General features: G+C 40.5%; 1 protein-coding gene across 1 annotated transcript in view; it reads left to right on the forward strand.

The window, feature by feature from the left end:
* Positions 1–20,447, forward strand: part of CPNE4 (copine 4) — a 490,556-nt gene that overhangs the window by 102,524 nt on the left and 367,585 nt on the right. Inside the window, exons 4-5 of the mRNA XM_019630989.1 lie at positions 14,944–14,950; positions 16,280–16,462. Of these exons, the coding sequence (XP_019486534.1) occupies positions 14,944–14,950; positions 16,280–16,462 (190 nt within the window). The remainder of the gene's footprint in view (positions 1–14,943; positions 14,951–16,279; positions 16,463–20,447) is intronic.

Genomic DNA, 20,447 nt, shown 5'->3' on the forward strand with positions numbered 1-20,447 from the left:
GAAGGAGAACTGACTCTGGGTGGTGAACACACAATGCAATATATAGATGATGTGTTATAGAAATGTACACTTGAAACCTATATAATTTTACTAGCCAATGTCACCCCAATAAATTTAATTAAAAAAAAAAGAATTGGATTTCAAGGCACACTTGTACCTCATAGCCATTTTAAAGAATAGCCACTGATGGAATATTTAGTTGTCATAGATAACTCACTCTAGAAAACTCTTACCTAAATCTAGGAGATAGGTTTAGCAATCACACCCAGTAAATCATGCTACATTCTTACATGGTGATGCTTTTCTCTGTTGGTGCATACACTTCCCCATACAATCTCTTTCACTCATACCCCATCACAAGTTTCAAGAAAAGAAATGAATATGCATGTTGTATTGATCAGGAGAGGTTAGCTTATGCTGCAGTAACAAACAAGCTCAAATCTCAATGTCTAATGCACCAAGGGTGTATTTCTCACAAACATAAAGTCCTTTTTAAGTCCAGACATTTTTCTAGGGCTACTGTCTTTCAGTGGTGACTCAGTGACTGAAGATGCCTTGGTATTGTCACTTCACTGTCTTAATAAAAGCCTTCTTTGGTCAACATGGCAGGCGAAAGAACAGCTAGCGGGTATGTACTGGTTCTTCAGTTCTTCTTCCTGAAGCACACTACCTCTCAGAACTAGTCACATAGCTCTGACTAACTGCAAGCATGCTAAGGGAACAGGTGGAATGTTTGGTGAGAAAACAACATACATATACATAGACATACACATGCACAGATTCTTTACTTTTGCTTCTTTGGTCCTACTGTTGGCATGAAAAAGGACTGTGATAAAGCAAAAGTTATTTATAGCAAGCTTTTTAATTGAATTAAGCTCTGACTTTCCAAGTAAGAATGAAGTTAACTAATTTTTTAAACCCCCCCTCCCGCCAAACTAATTTCTTTACAGAGCTTGCCAAAAAGTTCCACATGTCTAATAAGCCAGTCTAAATTATAATTGAACCTATTCATTCTTAAGTTTTTGACCCAGACTCTAATATATGAATAACTTAACATGAACTGATTTTTAATTTGGAGTCTTGATTTATAGTAATGATTCATCTTTAAATCATAGCTCTCTCAGATGACCTGAAACTTGAATGTGGGAGCTTTTGGGTATTTGCTGTATTTGCCATAGGACTGGAGAAACAAAAATAACATTGTTAGAGAGTCTAAATTATATTGATTATTATGCTTCGTTCTTTTATGTCTATTATCTCCTCTAATACAGTAGCCCTGAGAGGTAGCTATTATATCTTCTTTTTCAGAATGAGAAAACTGAGGCTCAGAGAAGTTATGTCACAACTAGGGAATGTCAGAGCTAGAACACAGATTCAAGTCCTTGGGCCTCCAATGCACTTACAATTCTATCATACCCCACCCAGGTGATACTCTTATCCACCTGAGCATCTCATGACCTCCAAACACAACATGCTGCTTCTGTGTTTGCCATTTTTTGATGACAAAATATACAAATTGGCATTTCCTTCCTTATTTTCTTAGCATCTTCAAATTCAAACCAGGCTCTTGGACTTGAGGACCTGTTTCTTCCGTTTTACAGATAACATAGTGATGTTCAGTGTAAAGCACCTAATGCCAGTTCTAGCATAAAGAAGTACGTTTGCTAAATACTGCCTTTCTTCTCTCTACATTATACTTTGGACCAAAAGATTTCTATCTTTTCTGGGCTTTCTCATCATGTAACTTGTTTTTGCTAATTACGTTAGCAATTCATCATATATCTACTTGCAGAAATCTTAGTCACATTAACACTGGTAACGTTAACGATTCTTTAGTACTTGCTCTATGCTCTATAGCTGTGTTGTGGCTCTCTGAATCCTCACATCATTGCCAAGGTACATCCTATTATTGCATCCCCTTTTGCAGATGAGGAAACCAAAGTACATCCTGCCAACAGTTATACTATATAGTGTTAGTAAATTGTAGATCCAGGACGTGAACCTAGGCTGTCTGACTCAAAAGTCTACACATTAAAATACCATGCTTCTGTGGCTTCCACGAATAAAAGATTTCATCTACTTGATCACACTGCAAATCCTTCAAGGCAGTGACCACATCTCAATACTCTGGAGCCCCTCATAGCAGGTAAGAGAATATTAGGTACATGGTAGTTGCTTAACACTTATTTGTCACGTTGAATTTTATGGGTGAAAGGAGAGTCTCCCTGACCATGAGCATCTCCTGCCGGGGGTCTGTGATTATGAGAGTCTGCCTAGTTTACTCCCTAGGCTTTCAGCCTCCACTGAAATAGGCAAACACAAAGACTAGAGTCTGAGGGGCTTGAACGTTAAGGAATACATCCAAGAGTTCCATCCACTTGGGGGTGGAAGGAGGAACGAATGGGAGTTCTCGACCCAGAAGTGACATCATTTCTTCTTGGAGAACTGGACATCTGAAATGAAGAGGCAAAAGGGTTTCTACTAAAATCATCGCCTTTTGGTGCAACCCATTGAGTGTCAGCTGTGTGGGGCCAGGATGCCAGCCCATCAGGTGTGAGCAAGAAGCCTCTGTTCTGATTGTTGGGGTAACTCCCGGCTACCTAATCCCACTGTGAGAATTCCAGACCCTCAGAGGTCATTTGCTTCAGCCACTTAGTATGTCAATCTGTGTTTGAGGCAGTATCAGTGAGCAGCTTAATGCCAGGGGAAGGAGGGAAGAAGAATAGGAGAAAAATGCTCTCCTAGATAGAATGCGTGGACGCTTACACTGATGAAATATTTATTTATAAGAAGATGGTGTAGATCACACTTGTTATATTCCTAGGTCACCTGGCATTTTGAGGGCCTGGCTGGCTACCTTAGTCCCTATTTCTGGTTCTGGAGTTCTCTTCTTTCTCAGCAGCTAGAGCCACAGATTTTAAAGTACCCCACATCCAGGAGATTCAGCCTATCATCCATCAGCCAGGGTAGGAGGCTCCACTCCTAGTCTGCTTTGAACCTTTGTTGAATGGTCATTGGTTCCTACCCACCAGGAGTTTGCAGACATGAAAGCTAATAGTTATAACATGTATATGAATATTGATGTGAGGGAACTCTAAACAAGAACCATAGGAATACAAATTAAGGAGTGACTAACAGGTAAGGGGTAGTCATGAAAATTTTATCAGGGGATTAAAATGGGGCCATGAAGGAAGGATAAATGAAGAATTTTTCACATGAAAAAAAAATTATTCCATAGGCATTCCAGTAGAAGTACAGGAAAGACTTGAAAGTGTACAAAAGAGTAACAAGGACAGATCAATTTAAAGTGACTGTAGAACAGTATGCCTGATGGGCAAAAGTAGGAAAAGTCAGGTAGCGATTTTCGGCTGAGAAATGTGGACTTCGGCCTGTAGAATTTAGGTACCACAGAAGGATGTTGGGTAGGGGGTGACCTGATCCAATTTGAGTTTAACAATTTGGCTAACATCCCTTAGCACCTAGTATCTACTGATTGCAATGAGGAATCAATTACAATGGCTCCACATTAGGAAAAATGAGAGAAGTGATTCATTGTCTCATTTCAGATTTGCTTCCTGAGAGTCTGCTTTGTCTCGTGTTACTGTTATCATCCCTACTTACTTTTCATCAGAGTTTGTCTACTTTATCCATCTATTCCACTCATTCCCTCACTCATCCATCCACGTATTACTTTTTGCTTTATAAGTATCACCTAGTTAGATTTTAAAGATAATCTAAGGTTCTTGGTCCTTTAGTAAGGGAAATTTAACTTCTTTATAATTACTAATGTATTAGATATGATGGCCTTATTTATAAAAGCTATTATTTGCTTTTTAAGTAAAATTTTATTGGACTACAACAAATATACAAAAGAGCTCTCATCATAAGTTTTTCAGCCCTGTGAATTTTTTTATAAAGCAAACACTCCCACATCAAGATATGGAATATTTCTGCATCCCTGAAGCTTTTCTTGTATCCCCACAGAAGGTAGCCATTATTCTGACTTCTATCATTGTAATTAATTTTGACCTGTTTTTGAATTTGATATAATTGGGACCATACAGCATGTATCTAGCCCATTTTGCTCAACATTATGTCTAGGAGATTTGTCCATGCTGGTGTGTGTATCAAAAAATCCTTCATTTTTGTTGTTGTATGCCATTCCATCATGCATCTAGACCACAATTTAGTTATCCCCATCCTTTTCTTAGTTCACCTGTTGTTGCTGTATTTTTTATTTTTTCAATGAGTGTTGGGAAGAAATCCATCCATCCTGCCATTTACCAGTGGACAGGCTAAGGGGATGTCATTAATCCTCCCCACCACCCAGTCAGTGCTAGGACCTCCTGCCTCTCAGCTGAGTGTCTGAAGGTCACCTTGATATCTGGTACCTGGACTAAGTTGAGGAGCCCAGCAGGTGTTTATCTGGAGTAAGCATGCCAGACAGTGGCTGGAGCTCTCTGACTCAGCCAGAAGCTCAGAGTCCATTCTTCTATACAGCGTAGTTCATGAAAAACCACACCTCCCACAACTGCACTGCTTCTGGGGATATTCTTGTCTCAGCCCCCAATTACAGTACTTTTCATGGGAAACAAAATATCCTCTAATAAAATATACCTTTGCTTGTTAACCTTTAACCTCTACCATTTTTTTCTGAAAGTTATTATTTTATTTTATTTGCTAATCATTTATCTTCTAATAAGTCCTATGAAAATTGTTCTGTGATTAAATAAGTTTGGAAAACATTATACTTCATAGCCCTTCTTTGGAGATTCAGAGAACACATTCACATAGTAATGACGGAAACTTCCTGCTGTAAAGAAACCTGCTTTATGTTATAAAACTTACCACTTCCTTTAGAATGTCTGTTAGTACCTCGTACAATAGAAGAGTAGTTCTGTAGCACACTGGTATATAGAAAACATCCAGAGGAAATTCCACCTGGATGTTTCGACCTGTCTAGTGCCATTGCCAGTTTCTGAATTTCTCCATGGCTATTTTAGTGGAAATATGGCAGAAGGCATAACAGGCAAAATTAATCTATTATAAATTTTTACTTATGCATTTCCCCATTTGCCTGTGAGTGCCTTGAAAGCAGTGACCCTGTCTTTTCATCTTTGTGTCTCCCAGTACCCAGCATGGCTTCCAGCACATACTTGACGTGTTCAATAAATATTTTATGAGTGAATGAATGAGATATAACACTCTGGTCCTGACGGCATTAAGAGACTCAAATAGAACTAGAAACTGAACCTAGATCTTAAGGTGTGCAATAGGCATTACATTACAGGTGAAATCTTGAGCTTTGGAGTTTAAAAAAAAATCTGCCTTTTCCATTTTCTGGTTATGAGATTCAGCAATTTAGATTTCCTGAGTCTCAGTTTTCTCATCTGTAAAATGGAAATAATGTAGAGTTGCCTGTCACAACCATTGAAAGGATGAAATGCAATGATGTAACTGGAAGCGTTGAACACAGTGCCGGACACATAAGCATCCAAACACAGTTGCGATAGTCGGTGTCACTGCTGCTATGATTTTTCATGTGACACATGTTTCTCTGGTCTGTCTCTGCTCATGCTGGAGCCCTCAGGCTTTCCTTTGCTCAGATTCTCCTCACATTCAGTAAGGATTGGAAATCCACAGAACTTTCAGCTGTCAAAGTTCTTCATCATCTAATAATGTCTCCCACAAAACATTGCCCAGCTCATACACTTGATCAATTCAGCCAATATCCCCTCCTGCTGCCAGAGAACTCCTAAAGTTTCTCTGTGCCAATGGGGAGACTGGGAGACTGTTTCTTTACTCTTCAGGGTCCTCCAATAGGGGGGGAGAGAGGTGGGGAGAGAGAGAGAGATGTATGCGTACACGTGTGAGCACTGACATGCAGATATCACTCCTTGTATGTCTGCTATTGCTTTACTCTTCCCCGAAGCATCACTCATGTGTCGATGATGGCCAGTCACATGACTGATATCTGAGATAAACATGATATGCTATCCTCCAAAATGTCCTCCCTTTTAAACATCCCTCTTTCAGCCCCCCAAAAAACGTACCCACTTCACCTGCTGCTTCTACCTAAATTCTTGTCTCTCCCTTGTTTTCATCCAGAGTTGCTCTAGTAAGGCCATTTGCCACAAAGCTTATAATGTACTATTTTGAAATTTTAGTAGAAGCATCATTACACATTGGACGCAAAGGTAATGTAACATTAGGAAGCAGTTCTAAGGAGAGCTTCACTCCATTGTTTTCCTAAGGTTTCTCCTCGTACCAGCAAAACACAGCCCGTGCATGAGCTGTCACTTTCTTCCTCCATGCATGTGGATGGCAGCCATTGTTAATTAATGCAGCCTCTCTCATGTAGCCTATTTCCATGCAGTCACCACCAATCCACTGGCACTGGCAGTTGAGGAAAGCCTTTATGAGCTAAACTTGGACCTGTTAAGGCCTTTTCACCCTTCTGCATCCAGTCTCCACTAAATAGTGGGAAGCTAGATTTCTCTGTTTTCATGAATTCCTTTGAGGTGAGGTCCTAAACATTGCATTTATGTTGGAAAGTGTTTTTTTTTTTGAACAGCACCATTCATCTTTAGTCTTCAGGAGAAACAAAAAAATAAAAGAAAGCTATGACCAGTAGTCTAGTATGATATGCCCCGTACACATCTAATATGGTAGCCACTAGCCACAGGTGGCTATTTAAATTGAAATGAAGATGAAATAAAATTGAAATTGTAGTTCCTCAGTTCAGCAACAGTTGAAGCGCTGACTAACCACTTGTGGTGAGTGGCCACTGTATTGGACAGCATAGATGTGGAACATTTCACTCATCACTCATATTTCTGTTGGCCGGCGCTGAACTAGAGGTTGTGTTCTGTATCCTCAAAAGGTATTTCTTTTTGCACTTTGTCATCTACTCAATCCCCTCTTCTTTCCCAAAACACAGGATGTTATCCTCTGCCAAGTAAGCAAAAGCGTGTTAATGCTAGGATGTCATTCAAAGCAGATGAGGCAAGTCTTATATGGGAAGGTGTAGGAGCAGAAAAAGACCTTAAGTAGATCGCGTATGCTTTTTCAGGGAAATGGGCTTCTGGTTTCATATGCTGTCTGTAGTTTCTCCTTTTGAACATAAAGATCTTGCTCCTTTTCTTTTAAATTTAGCCACATGTATGAAACCAGAAGCACAAAAATCCATTTTGTGAGCCCCCAGCTTCCTGTTAACATGACATTAGCAGAAGGATTCAACCTGTGATTGTATTAAAAAGGGAAAATAATTGAACAAAAGAAGACTAGGATTTGATCTTTCTACTGGGTAAATTTAGTTGCCCGAGAAACGGGAGGAAATTATTTCAGTGCCAAAATAATAAAAACATCATCTGAATTTGCTTTTTTCTTTTCTTTTTTTTTCTCTCTCATTCAGGAGCTGTAGTTGCCTTTGGCATGGTAGGAAAAAGAGTGGCTGTGACAGGGAGGAGACGGTTATTTATATGACTTCTTTTGATATTTTATTAGTTTTACTTTTAACAGTTTCTATCGCTTTATAATTACCCATGTAACTTTATAATCCAGTTCTCCTAAAAGTGGGTGACATTTGAATGCTATATAATTAATATGAATGAGATGCAATGGACATAATTGCTTTCTAGAAAAATCTCATCTTTGTGATTCATTGTTAGAGACAAAAATGTGAGCCAGGGAGTTCCTGGAACATCGGTATATCTGATTCCTTATGCACATTTTCCCCAAGAAAGCTGTTTTTCAGGAAATAGGATCTCTACTGGATTTTTTTCTTTTGGTCTCTCTGTTATCTCAAATTAGGAAGCTCAGGAAATGACCTGAAATAATAATTTACTGCACTTGAGTGATGTGATGTAGTATATTCCACAAACACATTCACACACACACACACACACACACACACACACACACACACACATTGTCAGGTTTTAATCATATTCGTTAGAACCATGGCCTTTTGTGGTTCACATGGTTTAGCTCTGGGTTTCTGGGTATTGTAGTGCCACCATCCATGACTCATTATCAAATGCTCGTGTTTAAAATAATCAGGGCAGTGACACTGAGTTCCCAGGCCCCTCAACTTGATGAGGCTGCTATTACAGAGTTCCAAAAGTGCCTTGAGCTGCCTTGACTGAAAGTAAGAAGAGAAAAGAAAAATGAATTTTTAAATACTGCAAGAGCATGATTTCATTAATGCACACACTATGTCTTAGAGATTTATTAAGATTGGAACAGGGTTGAAGTTGGCCTTTGCATGATTTCAAAAGAAAGTAATTGTTAAGCAAATGAAGAATGGAAATCATTTGATAAGAAATGGTCCAAAACATGGGTTTTGGAGTCCATGAGACCCAGGTTTAATTCCTGGCCTTTTTACTTGCCAGCTATGATTTTGGGGCACGTTCCAGAGCTACATCAGTCTGATTTTTTCACATCTATGAGATGGGACTGACAATTCCTACCTGAAGAGATTGTCTCAGGGATTTGACGAAACAGTGTGTGTGTCATTAGTTATGTAGTTAGGAGCTAAGAAAGCAAGCTTTTCTAAAAAGAAATTTATAAGCACTTAATGCTTAATGAGGACAAAAAGTATAAATATTCACAGCTTTTCTCCCTTTCGCACTCTCTTGGGAAGTCAGTCAGTGTTTGTACTTCCAAACTGGGAGCTGAGGAGGCCTGAGAAGGGTAAGTAATGATTCACGTTGTGAGAGGCAAGACACCTAGCAGGCAGATGAATTTACAAAATAATGGACTCTCTGTGAAAGAAAAAAAATAACTAAAGAATCTAAAAGTCTAGAGGACTAAGAGAGAAGCGTGCTGGAAGTTTTTTGGGGTAGAAGGAAAGACGCAAGGAGGGATAGCTGTGATGTGATGTTCAGGGAACCAGGTGGGCCAAGAAAATTTGGGGAAGTGTGCAATGTTTAAGTCTCCGGTTGCCAGTTTCTTGAGTCTTCGTAAGTAGTAATCGCACAGGGAGGTGAGAATAAGTAGCAGAGTAGTTAAGGGCCTCAATTCTGGACCTGGAGTTCTGGGTTCCAATCCTTGTCTTACCACACGTGGCTGGATAGCCACCTATAGCTGTTTCACCTCTCTAAGTGCAAGTTCATTCCTGTGAAATGGGTATCCTAACCAGACCTACCGTAGGCTTATCCTGATGATCAGATGAAGGTCTCCTGAGTAACTGATGACATAGTGGTCAGTGCTTGGCAGCTATATCAGAGGTTGATAAGTGTCCCATGAACTTAGTGGTGTAATTTTTAAAAGGGACAATAATAGTTTCCATTTACTGAATGTTCACTATAGACCCAGCACTCTTCCGAGGACTGCATGAGCATTGATTCATATAATTCTCAAGACAGTTCTGCAAGGTGGGAACTATTATTATTTCCATTTCACGCATGATAAAACGGAGGCACAGAGGATTCAAGTAACTTGCCCTAAGTCACACAACAAGGAAGCAGTAGAGCTTGTATTAGCCTCAAATATTCTGACGCTAGATCCATATGCTTATCCTCTGTGCCATTCTGCGTCTCGTATATGAGCATCGGATCTTAAGATAAACAACCTCTGGGGCAGTTTGCCCGATTTTATAGGTGCTTGGTTTATACGCAACAACCTGGCTACTCAAAATGGGGTCCACAGGTCAGCAGGATCAATGACACCCAGGGACAGAATCTCAGGTCCCACCGCAGACACTTGAAACAGAACCTACTTTTTAACAAGCTCCCCCAGGTGATTCACAACCATGTTAAAATCTGAAAAGCGCTGCTCCGAAACATGAACCTTTAGGCAGATGGACTGTCTCATTCACGTCTCCATCTTTTACAGTGTCTAGCACAGCACTTGCCACTTAAGATTTACTCTGGATCTAAAAGTACAGTGAGGAATGTTGAATATGAAATCAACTGACAAGTCCCAGGGAAATAACAGCCGATCTCTTCACCTGAGTGAATGCATGCTCCATGCTTCCAGCCTCCAACACAGCAGCAGGCACACGACAGACACCCCGTCCCTATTTCTGACGCAAGATGGAAATGTTGTGTGATAGAGGCATCCGGCACACCAGCCCTCCTTGGATGGACTTCGACATTTAAAAAGGGCAAATAACGCCAAAGCAAGCAGAACAGTGATTATGCACTTGGGCTTAACACAGTTTTCAGACAAGCTCTGGGCAGCAGGTTCTCCTGTGAACTCAGGCGGATTCTCTTCCCTTTTGAGCTCTCTATTGTTTTGCCATTGTTTGCAACGCATTCAGAAACTAATTAAGTTTCAGGATCAGTTTGTCCTGTTAGAGAGTGTGGATATGCTGAAGTGGCTTTCTTTTTTTTTTTAAACTTAAATTATCTGAGTGAAAGGACAATTATAATTTGCTTCTAAAATTGACCAAAAGTCAGCTTTCATCAAAATAACTCCCAACAGACATTAGTCTCTGTAAAACCAGGATAGTTTATGAAAGGCACCGAAGAGGATTTAAATAGGCCTTGGAAAATGTATTGATAATCTGGCCATATTTTAATCCTGTTCTCTAACAGAGTGTGAAATTACTTGTTTACTCTACTTATCTGGGGCTGGGCGTAGCTCATCACGCCTTGACAGAGCCATATTTTGTGATCACCTTTCAGCAGTGAGCTTCTGCCAGGCCAAGGCCAAACAATTTGACTTCATTGGCTTATGTATTGCCTCCAAAGTCAAGGTCAGGACTGCTGTTACCTCTGGGCAGCCAGAGGAACTCATGAACTCCAACGTATCTGATCAGGGATTTCATTTGTGCATGGACAGGAAGGTAAGCCAGGACCTCGGTATATTTGTGAAAAGTTGGGAGTTTTATCTTCAGTAGCCCCACATTTCTTTGCTGTACCATACACCCCAGAAGTAAGGGTTTATGTTGGTTTCATCATCAGTCTAAAATATTATCAAGTTGAATACTATTGGGGATGCAATAAAGTATAAGTATTCCCTGACCTAAAAGAGTCTATGTATATTATATATATATATCAGAGACTAAGCACTGTGATGAAATAGGCCCTTTTGGCACTCTGCCCAGATCCCCTTTATCAAGTTAGTGCATTCATCCCCCAGTGCCTGTGAGTGTTAGCTGCTAATGGCTCACAGCTGCCTCTTTCTGGAGACTGACTGATTGCTCTCAGCCAATGGGGAGTAGCGGGAGGGACCAAACCTTAGAGGTTCTGCCTTTCCAACTGACATGACTGACTGACATGGGGGTTATAAGAGGCCGGACCCCTTTCCTTAAGGTGGGACCAACCCATGGTACAATTCAAGCTCCAGTGCCCCCCTTGGAACCATTCTGAACTAGACTTCTACAGGAACCACCTCCTTACTTCCTTCACTTCCTTCCTATCCTGTGTTCAGTTAATCAAATGTATCTAAATCCCTGTTTCAGGCTCCTCTAGAATGCTCAACTTAAAACTGGTGAGAAATTATTCCTCCCTGTGAGCCTGAATGAGCAAAAGGAGGAAACAATATCCCCACAGTGCAGTGAGAGCGGGAGCCTTGAAGACAGAGTTGCCTGAGAGGATCCAGGTCGTATAAAGACTTGGCCATGGCTAAGCATCAGGATAGGAATCGGGAAGAAATTGCATTCCTTATGTCAAACCTAACACGTGTCTTCGTCCATTCAAGCTGCTATAACAAAATACCATGGCCTGCGTGGCTTATAAACAATAGAAATTTATTCCTCCCAGTTCTAGAGGCTGGAAGTCCAAGGTCAGAGTGCCAGCATGGTCAGGTGATGACCTTCTTCTGGGTTGCAGACTTCTCCTTTGTAGCTTCACATGGCAGAAGGGCCTTGGGAGCTCTGTGGGATCTCTGCTATAAGAGCTCTAATCCCATTCCTGAGGGCTCCACCCTTATGACCTAATCACCTCCCAAAGGCCCCACCTCCTAATCCCACCATATTTAATGATTAGGGTTTCAACATAGGAATTTTGAGGGGACACAGATATTCAGACCATAGCAGCAGGATGCTAGCCAACAATGAGCCGGCAGTCAATAAAGGTCAGCCTCTTAGGTTTCTGAGCAGGAGAAGGGAGAAAAATCAACGGGAAATGAGTAATGACCAGCATAACAACAACATTAGACAGTCACAAACTTTTTTCTCTCCTCTAGTCCAACCAATATGGTTGGTACCATATTGATCTTTGTCAAATGATTATTTGATCATGTTCATTTCTCCAGCTCTCAATCCCCAAGTGTTTCCCTTTGCCTAAAGGAATGAACCATAAAATTTCTGGATCATATACTCAATTGGTTAAAAAATAAGTCTCTGAATATTTGACTTCACTAGCCTATGTAAATATATCCCCCTAGTTCATTTCTTTATTCATTGATAAACTATTTAAATTTACTGTCAACTAATAAATAGCTCAGTACACTCATAGTATAGGATATATCATGAATGATTATGCATGTAAACCCATATGTCAAGAAGCCTTCCTAGTAATTTTAAATTATTTTGCACAGCTTTTGACATATGTGATTAGATTGTCACTTTTGTTTTGCTATCTGCCTTCCGAACATGTCAGAGTTATCAGCTAACGTGTATGAATACTTTAACAAACTACTGACTTGAGGGCTGTTTGTGTGCTCCTAGGTGGAGGGTGGTATGCTCAGATTGTGTGGGCTGCAAAGACAGAATGAATTGAAGGGGTCTAGTAGAGCTTTGATCTTGATAGTAATAGTGGGAAATCTAAGAGTTCCAGCTGGCAGTGGGAGAATGAATGATTTAATCCTGAAAGCAGTCAGATTACAGTAACAATAGCTCCAATTTTGGAGCATCTACTACCTACCTGACATTGTGTTAACTGCTTTACATATGTTTCATCTACACTTTATAACAACTCTTCAAGGTAGGTCTTACTATGAGAGAGATTATTAAGTCCCCTGCTCAAGGTTATATGGTTAGTGAGTAGAGAAGCCAGGATTTGAAATTGGAAAGAACTGTATGTCTCCTTGACAGCCTTTTATTCATTACACGTCACAATTAAGACTAGGCATTAGAGATGTGCTGTTGTATATAAAAACTTGTGTTCTATAGAAAGGTGGGTCTAGAAAGAGAATGAATGAAGGGAGTGAATCTGAAAAGGCTACGTACTGTATGATCTGAACTGTATAACATCCTGGAAAAGGCAAAACTATGGAGACAGTAAAAAGATGAGTGGTTGCTATGGTTTGGGGAGGTTTTAATAGGCAGAACATGGAGGATTTTTAGGGCAATGAAACTATTCTGTATGATACTGTAATGGTAGATACCTGTCATTATACATTTTTCCAAATCCATGGAATGGACAACATCAAAAGTGAACCGTAATGTAAACTGTGGACTTCGGGTGATTATGATGTGTAAATGTAGATTCATCAGTTGTAACTATAGTACCACCACTCTGGTGAGAGATGTTGATAATGGGGGAGGCTGTGTATGGGTGAGGGCAGGAGGCATATGGAAAATCTCTGAGTCTTTCTCTAAACTTTTCTATGAACCTAAAGCAGCTCTAAAAAAATAGTCTTTAAGAAAAAGAGAGAGGGAGAGAGAGAGAGAGAGAGAGAGAGAGAGAGAGAGAGAGAGAGAGAGAGAGAGAGAGAGGATGGACATGGGTATGAGCCTATAAGGATAGGGATGGTTAGATGAGATAACAATGCCCCCCAGAAATAGGAGAGGCCACTCACTCAGAGCTGCAGAAGAGCAACGTGGATTGCAAGGAGCCAATTAATACATCAGAAAAAGCAGAATCCAGGAAAACATTGATTGAAGAATAAGCTGCCCTTATCAAAAGGTTGATAAAGAATTCACATCACATTTCCCACATAAGCCATCTTCCCCCTGGTCTGTTCGCTCTCTCCATTCACTTTTTCTAAATTGCATTTCATATACAATATGTTCTGTCATCTATGTCGCTCTAATAATTGGTCTGCTCACAACCTATAAAATATAGGAATAATAATGTATTAAGCTGTGCATTTATGATTTGTGTATTTTCTGTATATGAAATAATAGTTATTTAAAAATAGAAGGAAAATATGATTCTGTATGGAGGTTGAAATAAATCAAAGATATCGTTGTATCCACTGTTCCTTGGTAGATTCAAATAATTATCCAGCTAAAGGTTTTATACATGGTAAAAATAACATTGGGCTAAATGATAGAAAACTGGTATTGCAGCCCCAGCTTTGCCATTAGAATAATTGTGTGACATGGGTAAGGCGCCAATCCTCTCTGAGCTTGAAGTTTCCCATATGTAAAAAAACCCCAAATGTCCCAAAGTCCGTATTAATGTTCGGTATGGTTGAAAATACAGCAACTCTTATCTTTAAACTAATCCCACAACACATACTAAACAAAGAAACATACAAAACAGAATTCCAGCTCCTCTCCAATGATAACTTTCCCTGACCTGGTATTTTAGAACAGAGTTTGGAAAACCTTTTCTGAAGAGGGCCAGATAGTAAATATTTTAGGCTATGCAATCCATGCAGTCTCTGTTGCAACTACTCAACTCTGCAACTGGAGTGAAAACAACCACACACAATATGTAAATGAGTGAGCATTCCTGTGTTCCAATAAAACTTTATTCACCAAAATGGGTGGTGAGCCAGATTTGGCACACGGGCCGTAGTTTGTCCACTCCTGTTATAGGATGTAACTTTTTGGCATTCAGTGCAATTCCCCTTCAGCATATATAGGCAAGAATATATGTTCAGAATAAGTAGATAAATAGGGCACTAGAGTGTTGGGCTGTGAAAGAAATCAAAGAAAGAAAGAAGGAAGGAAGGAAGGAAGAGAAGAAGGGAGGGAGGGAGGGGAGGAGGAAAGGAAAGAAAAAAGGAGAAACATGGAGAGCAAAGCCGAGAGCCTTGTGATAGAGCACTGGGAGAGAAAATTCCAGTGACATCTGCCATGAAGGAGGGGCGCTGTCAGAGTGGAAGGGTTGGCTTTGGTGTGGAACTAGCAGCTAAGTTTGGAGAGAGCAGCTGGAGAGAGAGAGAGAGACAGAGAGAGAGAGACAGAGAGAGAGAGACAGAGAGAGAGAGACAGAGAGAGAGAGACAGAGAGAGAGAGAGAGAGACAGAGACAGAGAGAGACAGAGAGGCTGAGGCATGGCTATCGCCCTGTGAATGAGGTGGTGAGATGTACTCAAACCTAATATGGTGGGTGCCATTACCAAGAGGAGACTCACGGAATTGTGGAAGAAGGGGAGGAGGAGGGAGAGATTATCCTCCTTTTATAGATGAAGAGATTCCACTTAGGGGACCAATGCCACTGGGGTGGAGGAAGCTGTTCCCATTGTTCTTAAGGCATCTGTAAGGAAACAGAATTCCATTAGGAGGATGTTGAATTTTGCTCCTGAGAGAAACTTCCAGTGTCTTTACAGAAGGTCCAGTCTTCCTCAGAGAAGGTGGCCTCTGGGGGACCCCTGTAGCCCTGGACCTCCTGATGCAAAGTGTTATTGAAAGGTTATCATTTGGAGATGGGATAGGGCTGCAGTGCCTATTTGTGGCTGCAGTTTCCTGAGTCCAGTATCAGACGCTTTGTGCTTTTCCTCTCCCACAGTCAGTCTGCACCTTGCTTTCCGCCTTTTGATTCTGAATCCTGATGTTGCAGGTAGGAAGGAGCGGGGAAGGCACAGGTGAGAATGAATTTAGGCACTGGGGCAGGAAATCAGATTCTGGACCTCTCTCTTGGAGCTGGTTTCTGGAAGCCATCTTGAGAAGATGGGCCAGGGTTTAGGGAAGAGAAATTTGGACTGTTTCTTCAAGTGGGGCAGTATACATCTCTGTGTTATCTATCACACCCAAGGAAAAGGGGAGCTGGATTTTTAAGGAGTCTTAAAACTTGGAATGTGATTAAATTGGTTAACCAACAAACCTGTAAAATTTCACACAATTGATGCCCTTAATATAGGACTAGATTATAGTTTGCAGTCTATTGCACTAATTCATTAATTTTATTTCACAGACTAAAAATTTTACTATGCAAATGTATGCAAATCATATAGGAAAATAGTGTTCTTAGCCAAATGCACCAGTACCTATAGGGATTTTTGTTTTGTTTTGTTTTTTGTGTTTTTTGGGGGGGGGTTGTTTATTTGTTTATTTCACTGGAACTGTGCCACTGGGGTGGAAAGTGAGAATAAATACATTCAATATTTGAAATGGTGTGTTGAACAATTTCCTGAAGGGTGATGGAGAAGCTTTCTCCTTTGACAAATATTGCCGTGATTGGCATGTCTTTTTTTCTTTTTTTCTTGCCTAACACAGAATGAAGAAGATGAGCAACATTTATGAGTCTGCTGCCAACACTCTGGGAATCTTTAACAGCCCCTGCCTGACCAAAGTTGAGCTGCGTGTGGCCTGCAAAGGCATTTCGGACAGAGATGCCCTTTCCAAGCCAGACCCCTGTGTCATCCTCAAGATGCAGTCCCATGGGCAGTGGTTCGAGGTAAGCCTGTCTAAACATATGGACAGAAGTGCAGCCAGAGGGCTGGTTCAAAATATGTTTTGGCATATTCTGTCTTTCGGTGGTTTATTTTGATGAGATGGAAAATTCTAGAAATGAAACGTTCACGATTCTGCTTGTATCAAGATGTTTTGATGTGACTGTTTTAGTGCTGTGGGTATTTTGACCGTTTACCCTTAGTCTGTGTGCTCATTGTGGTCATGGTGGTCCCTGGGGAGGGCAGGGAGGACTTCTTATCAGGGACCGCATCACACAACATTCATTTTTTGGAGGGAGAACTTAATATAACTAAACTTAATTGGGTGCTTATCAAGTGCCAGGCGCTGTTCTAAGTGCTTTATGTAGAATAACTAATTTAGTTTTCACACCACTTCTATGAGGAAACAGAGACAGAGCCATCGGTTAAGGATGTGCCCAAGATCATTCAGATGGTAAGTGGAAAATCTAATATTTTCATCCACCTAGCCAGTAGAGCTCCTGAACCTGAGCTCTTCAATGCTATTTTATACTTATGGTGGCACCTGTGTAGCCTGATGGCTTGTGTGGTGGCAATATTGCAGGTTGAACTCTGCAGCTGGGTTTTGTTTATTTAAAAGTTGAAACAAATTGGATGAGGGCTGGTTTTCAAGGTTTTTTGTTTTTCTCTTTTTCACTTCTAGCTCCCTGGTCTAAGTAAGCTATGCTTCTAAAGATCTGGTGTGAGGCGAATGGGGGGATAGGGAGGAATGGGGTACAGCAGAGTAAGCAGTTATCATCATTTCAAAGGGAACCAGATAGTGGGTAGATTTTGGATACAGGGTTTGAAGCCATGCTGCGTAGAGAGAAGAGTAGACAATTATCTGCTTTGGATCCCCATGGACAAACTTTTCAAGCCTTCAATACTTCTACCTGTTCGCAAATAGTTGGAAGGTCTCTTGTCTTCCACTGCACAGTAGAAAGAAGGCTCAAAAGACTCTAGAGAGAGTGCATTTGCTTATTTGTACATACGTAATCAAAGCCACTTCTCTGAAAGGGAGGTTTGATAGGGCCTGGTGAGCAGATGTGTTCAGGTGAGCAGGCACCGTGACAGACGGGCAGGCGGGGATCCTAGTTTACCTTCAGGCTCCTGTTGTAAACATAAAGCAGCATTCACAGGCATCTTTAATGTATAATGTGCTTTTTTTTCCTTCTAAATATTCTCATGACTATGGTAGTGGATTTTATTTAACAAAACTAAATGAATTACCTATGTTAGAAAAAGCCACTCTTTGAAAATTAGAAGAAAGAAATCCATTCCTAATACCCTCTTTTATATAATTCAATTATGACACTTGATCCTTTCTTTTCAGTTTTGTTCGTCTGGCATTCATGTTATGATTCTTATCATACATGGAAAATTTTCTTTTCTGATTTTATGACCTAGTTCATATATGCTTTTCCCATAGCACTATAATATTCATAATTGTAATTTAAGTAAACTGCATGATATCCCATGAAATGGGTTTATTTAATCATTTTTCTGTTTTTTCACTTTGAAGTTGCTTCCAAAAATAACCTATTTTAAATCATGCTGCAGTGAACAGCTTTGCGCGTAAGGCCTTTTTCCTTATTTTGGGATGAGTTCCTAGGAGAGATTCTGCTAAAGTGAAGCTAGTGGGACACAGGATAGGCCACTTGGGGGGTTTTTGATACATATTGCCAAATCGCGTTTCCAACATGTTCTATTCCAGTGTTACTCAAAGTGTGATGTACACATAGCTACCAGTCCACAAACTTTTTATTACCAGTACCCAGTGACATAAGAAAGTTGTGCCACAGTGTAAATTGATTCACTGCTTCCTTCACCTAGAAAGTCTTACTCTTTATAAACCATCATGTCAGCTGAAGTTCCAGCATACTTCATGATATGGCTGGTTTTTATGCCAGCACTTTGAAAAACTCTTCTCTGATAGATTTTATACTCTTAACAATAAACATTCAGGGTACAGCTGGGAAAACAGAGCCCAGGCCAGGTAGTTAATAGAACGGATTTAAGTCAAGTAAGTAACCAGTAAAAAGAAGTTGGAGATGCTAAGAAACTAAGTGGGACTGTGAGGGAACCCAAAGCTTAACCTTAGGGACCTGCTACTTGCTTGGGGTCAGCAGTAGTGTGCTGAAGCCAGCTTGTATAGGCTTTACCAGAGTTGATTGTGAAACATTCAGGCATTGTGCAAGCCCAGAGTATGAGTATGTACACCACAGACATTCGCAAACATTTCAAATCAGGCTTTTTCTCCCCTCCCCTCCAGAAACAGTTAAACACTTACCAGCATAGGGACAAAAGGAGATAGTGATACTGGAACCAAAGAGCTAGGCCGCCTAGCAGAAGCTAGATTCGTGGAAGGAGGACCTACCTGGTGGGAGCTGGAAAGACAGAGGAGCTGCAGATAGGGCTGGAAATGCCTGAAAGGGAGATAAGGACACCTCTTTCTTCTTATCTCTCTTGGGAGATAAGAATACATCTCTCTTCCTGTCATTCTCTGGTCTCCTGTCGGTACCTTCCATTGACCAAGCCTTGATGGAAGCCAGTTGGCAAGGTTTGCAGGGAAAGGGTATAGAATGTATATGAGAGCAAAGAGGTAAATGATTGTCACATAAACCTTCTGACATCTCTTAGGAACTTGGAGAATCATTTACCCTCTCATGTAGTGCGTATTTATTTAGTGCTAACACATGCTTTTCAGTACAAATTCAGGAAGTAGTCCTATGTTACAAGCTAGAAGCCCCTGACAGTCTATTTAAGCCTTACAAGTACTACTATTTGTGTTTAGTGAAGGCTAGCAAACATGAATAGTCCACTGGGACAAGATTTATTGATAGGTGAGCTTTCCTGTATCTAACCCCTAAACAATGTGTGAATTTACAGAGAGATTTGTATGTACAGAATTACAGAATCGAGAGCAAACCTTGCACCAGAAAATTCATGTTAGCTGTGTCAGTTCCTTGAATGTCTTAGTTATAGGGAATCTGGTAGTTGACTTAAGTGAAGGAAAAAAGAATAAATTGAGAGGCCAAGCTGATTTGCATAATGACGAGATTGTTGGGGTGGGGGTGTTAGGATGAGAGAAAAGCAAGGTGAGCTTATTTTTCATAGAGAATTTTAAAATTTGGCAAAAGAGGCTCTATCTAGATGGACATTGTTCAACAGAACTCCCTGCAATGATGGGAGAGTTCTCTATCTGCTCTGTCTAATGATGTAGTCACGAGCCACATGTGGCTGGTGAGCACTTGAAAGGTGGCTTGTGTAACTGAAAAACTGACATTTTTAATAGATCCAGAGTATCTTTGGTGTGCTAGAGAATTTGATAGAGTTGGGGAGAAGAGGAAAGTGAGTTTGTAAAAATGTTACTGCAGGCTGTTAATTTTATAGCTTAAGTATTTTTAGGGGAACTGTAACTAGAGATTGACATTTTCTTTTTGTTACTTATGATTGCTGGCCTGTGCTTTTTCTAATGGGATTCCATCAGGGAAAGGACCCCATTATGCCCTGATTTACAGCTCCGGTTACTGCTGCAATAGTTAGAACTGCCTTCACATGGTCTCCCATGTGGAGGGGAACTGTTTGCTCATTTAATTGGCCATGTGTAGCCTGTGTTAGCAATGGAAGAGAACATTTGACCTCTAAAGTGGATCATAAAAATGTAAGCCTGAACTTTAGACTCAAAAAGACCTACAGTCTGACCTTCTGTGCTGTGACTAGTACTGAATCGATGAGGACACATCTATATGTCTAAAATATCGGAACTCATGTGCTCTGAAATGCACAACAGATTGTTGCTCTTTGTAGACCAGCAGGACTTGGGACATAAGTCAGAGGACTGAGAAGACAAAGAGGATGCTTTTGTTTCTTCCCAGAATACAGAGATGGATTGGTGCATTTAGTGGGTGAAACTTTCAGTAAACCTTTACTGGCCATGATTGTAACTGTAAGAAAGAAAGGGAGGGGGAG

Source organism: Hipposideros armiger, unplaced genomic scaffold, assembly GCF_001890085.2.
Source record: "Hipposideros armiger isolate ML-2016 unplaced genomic scaffold, ASM189008v1 scaffold_969, whole genome shotgun sequence".
Lineage (NCBI taxonomy): Eukaryota > Metazoa > Chordata > Mammalia > Chiroptera > Hipposideridae > Hipposideros > Hipposideros armiger.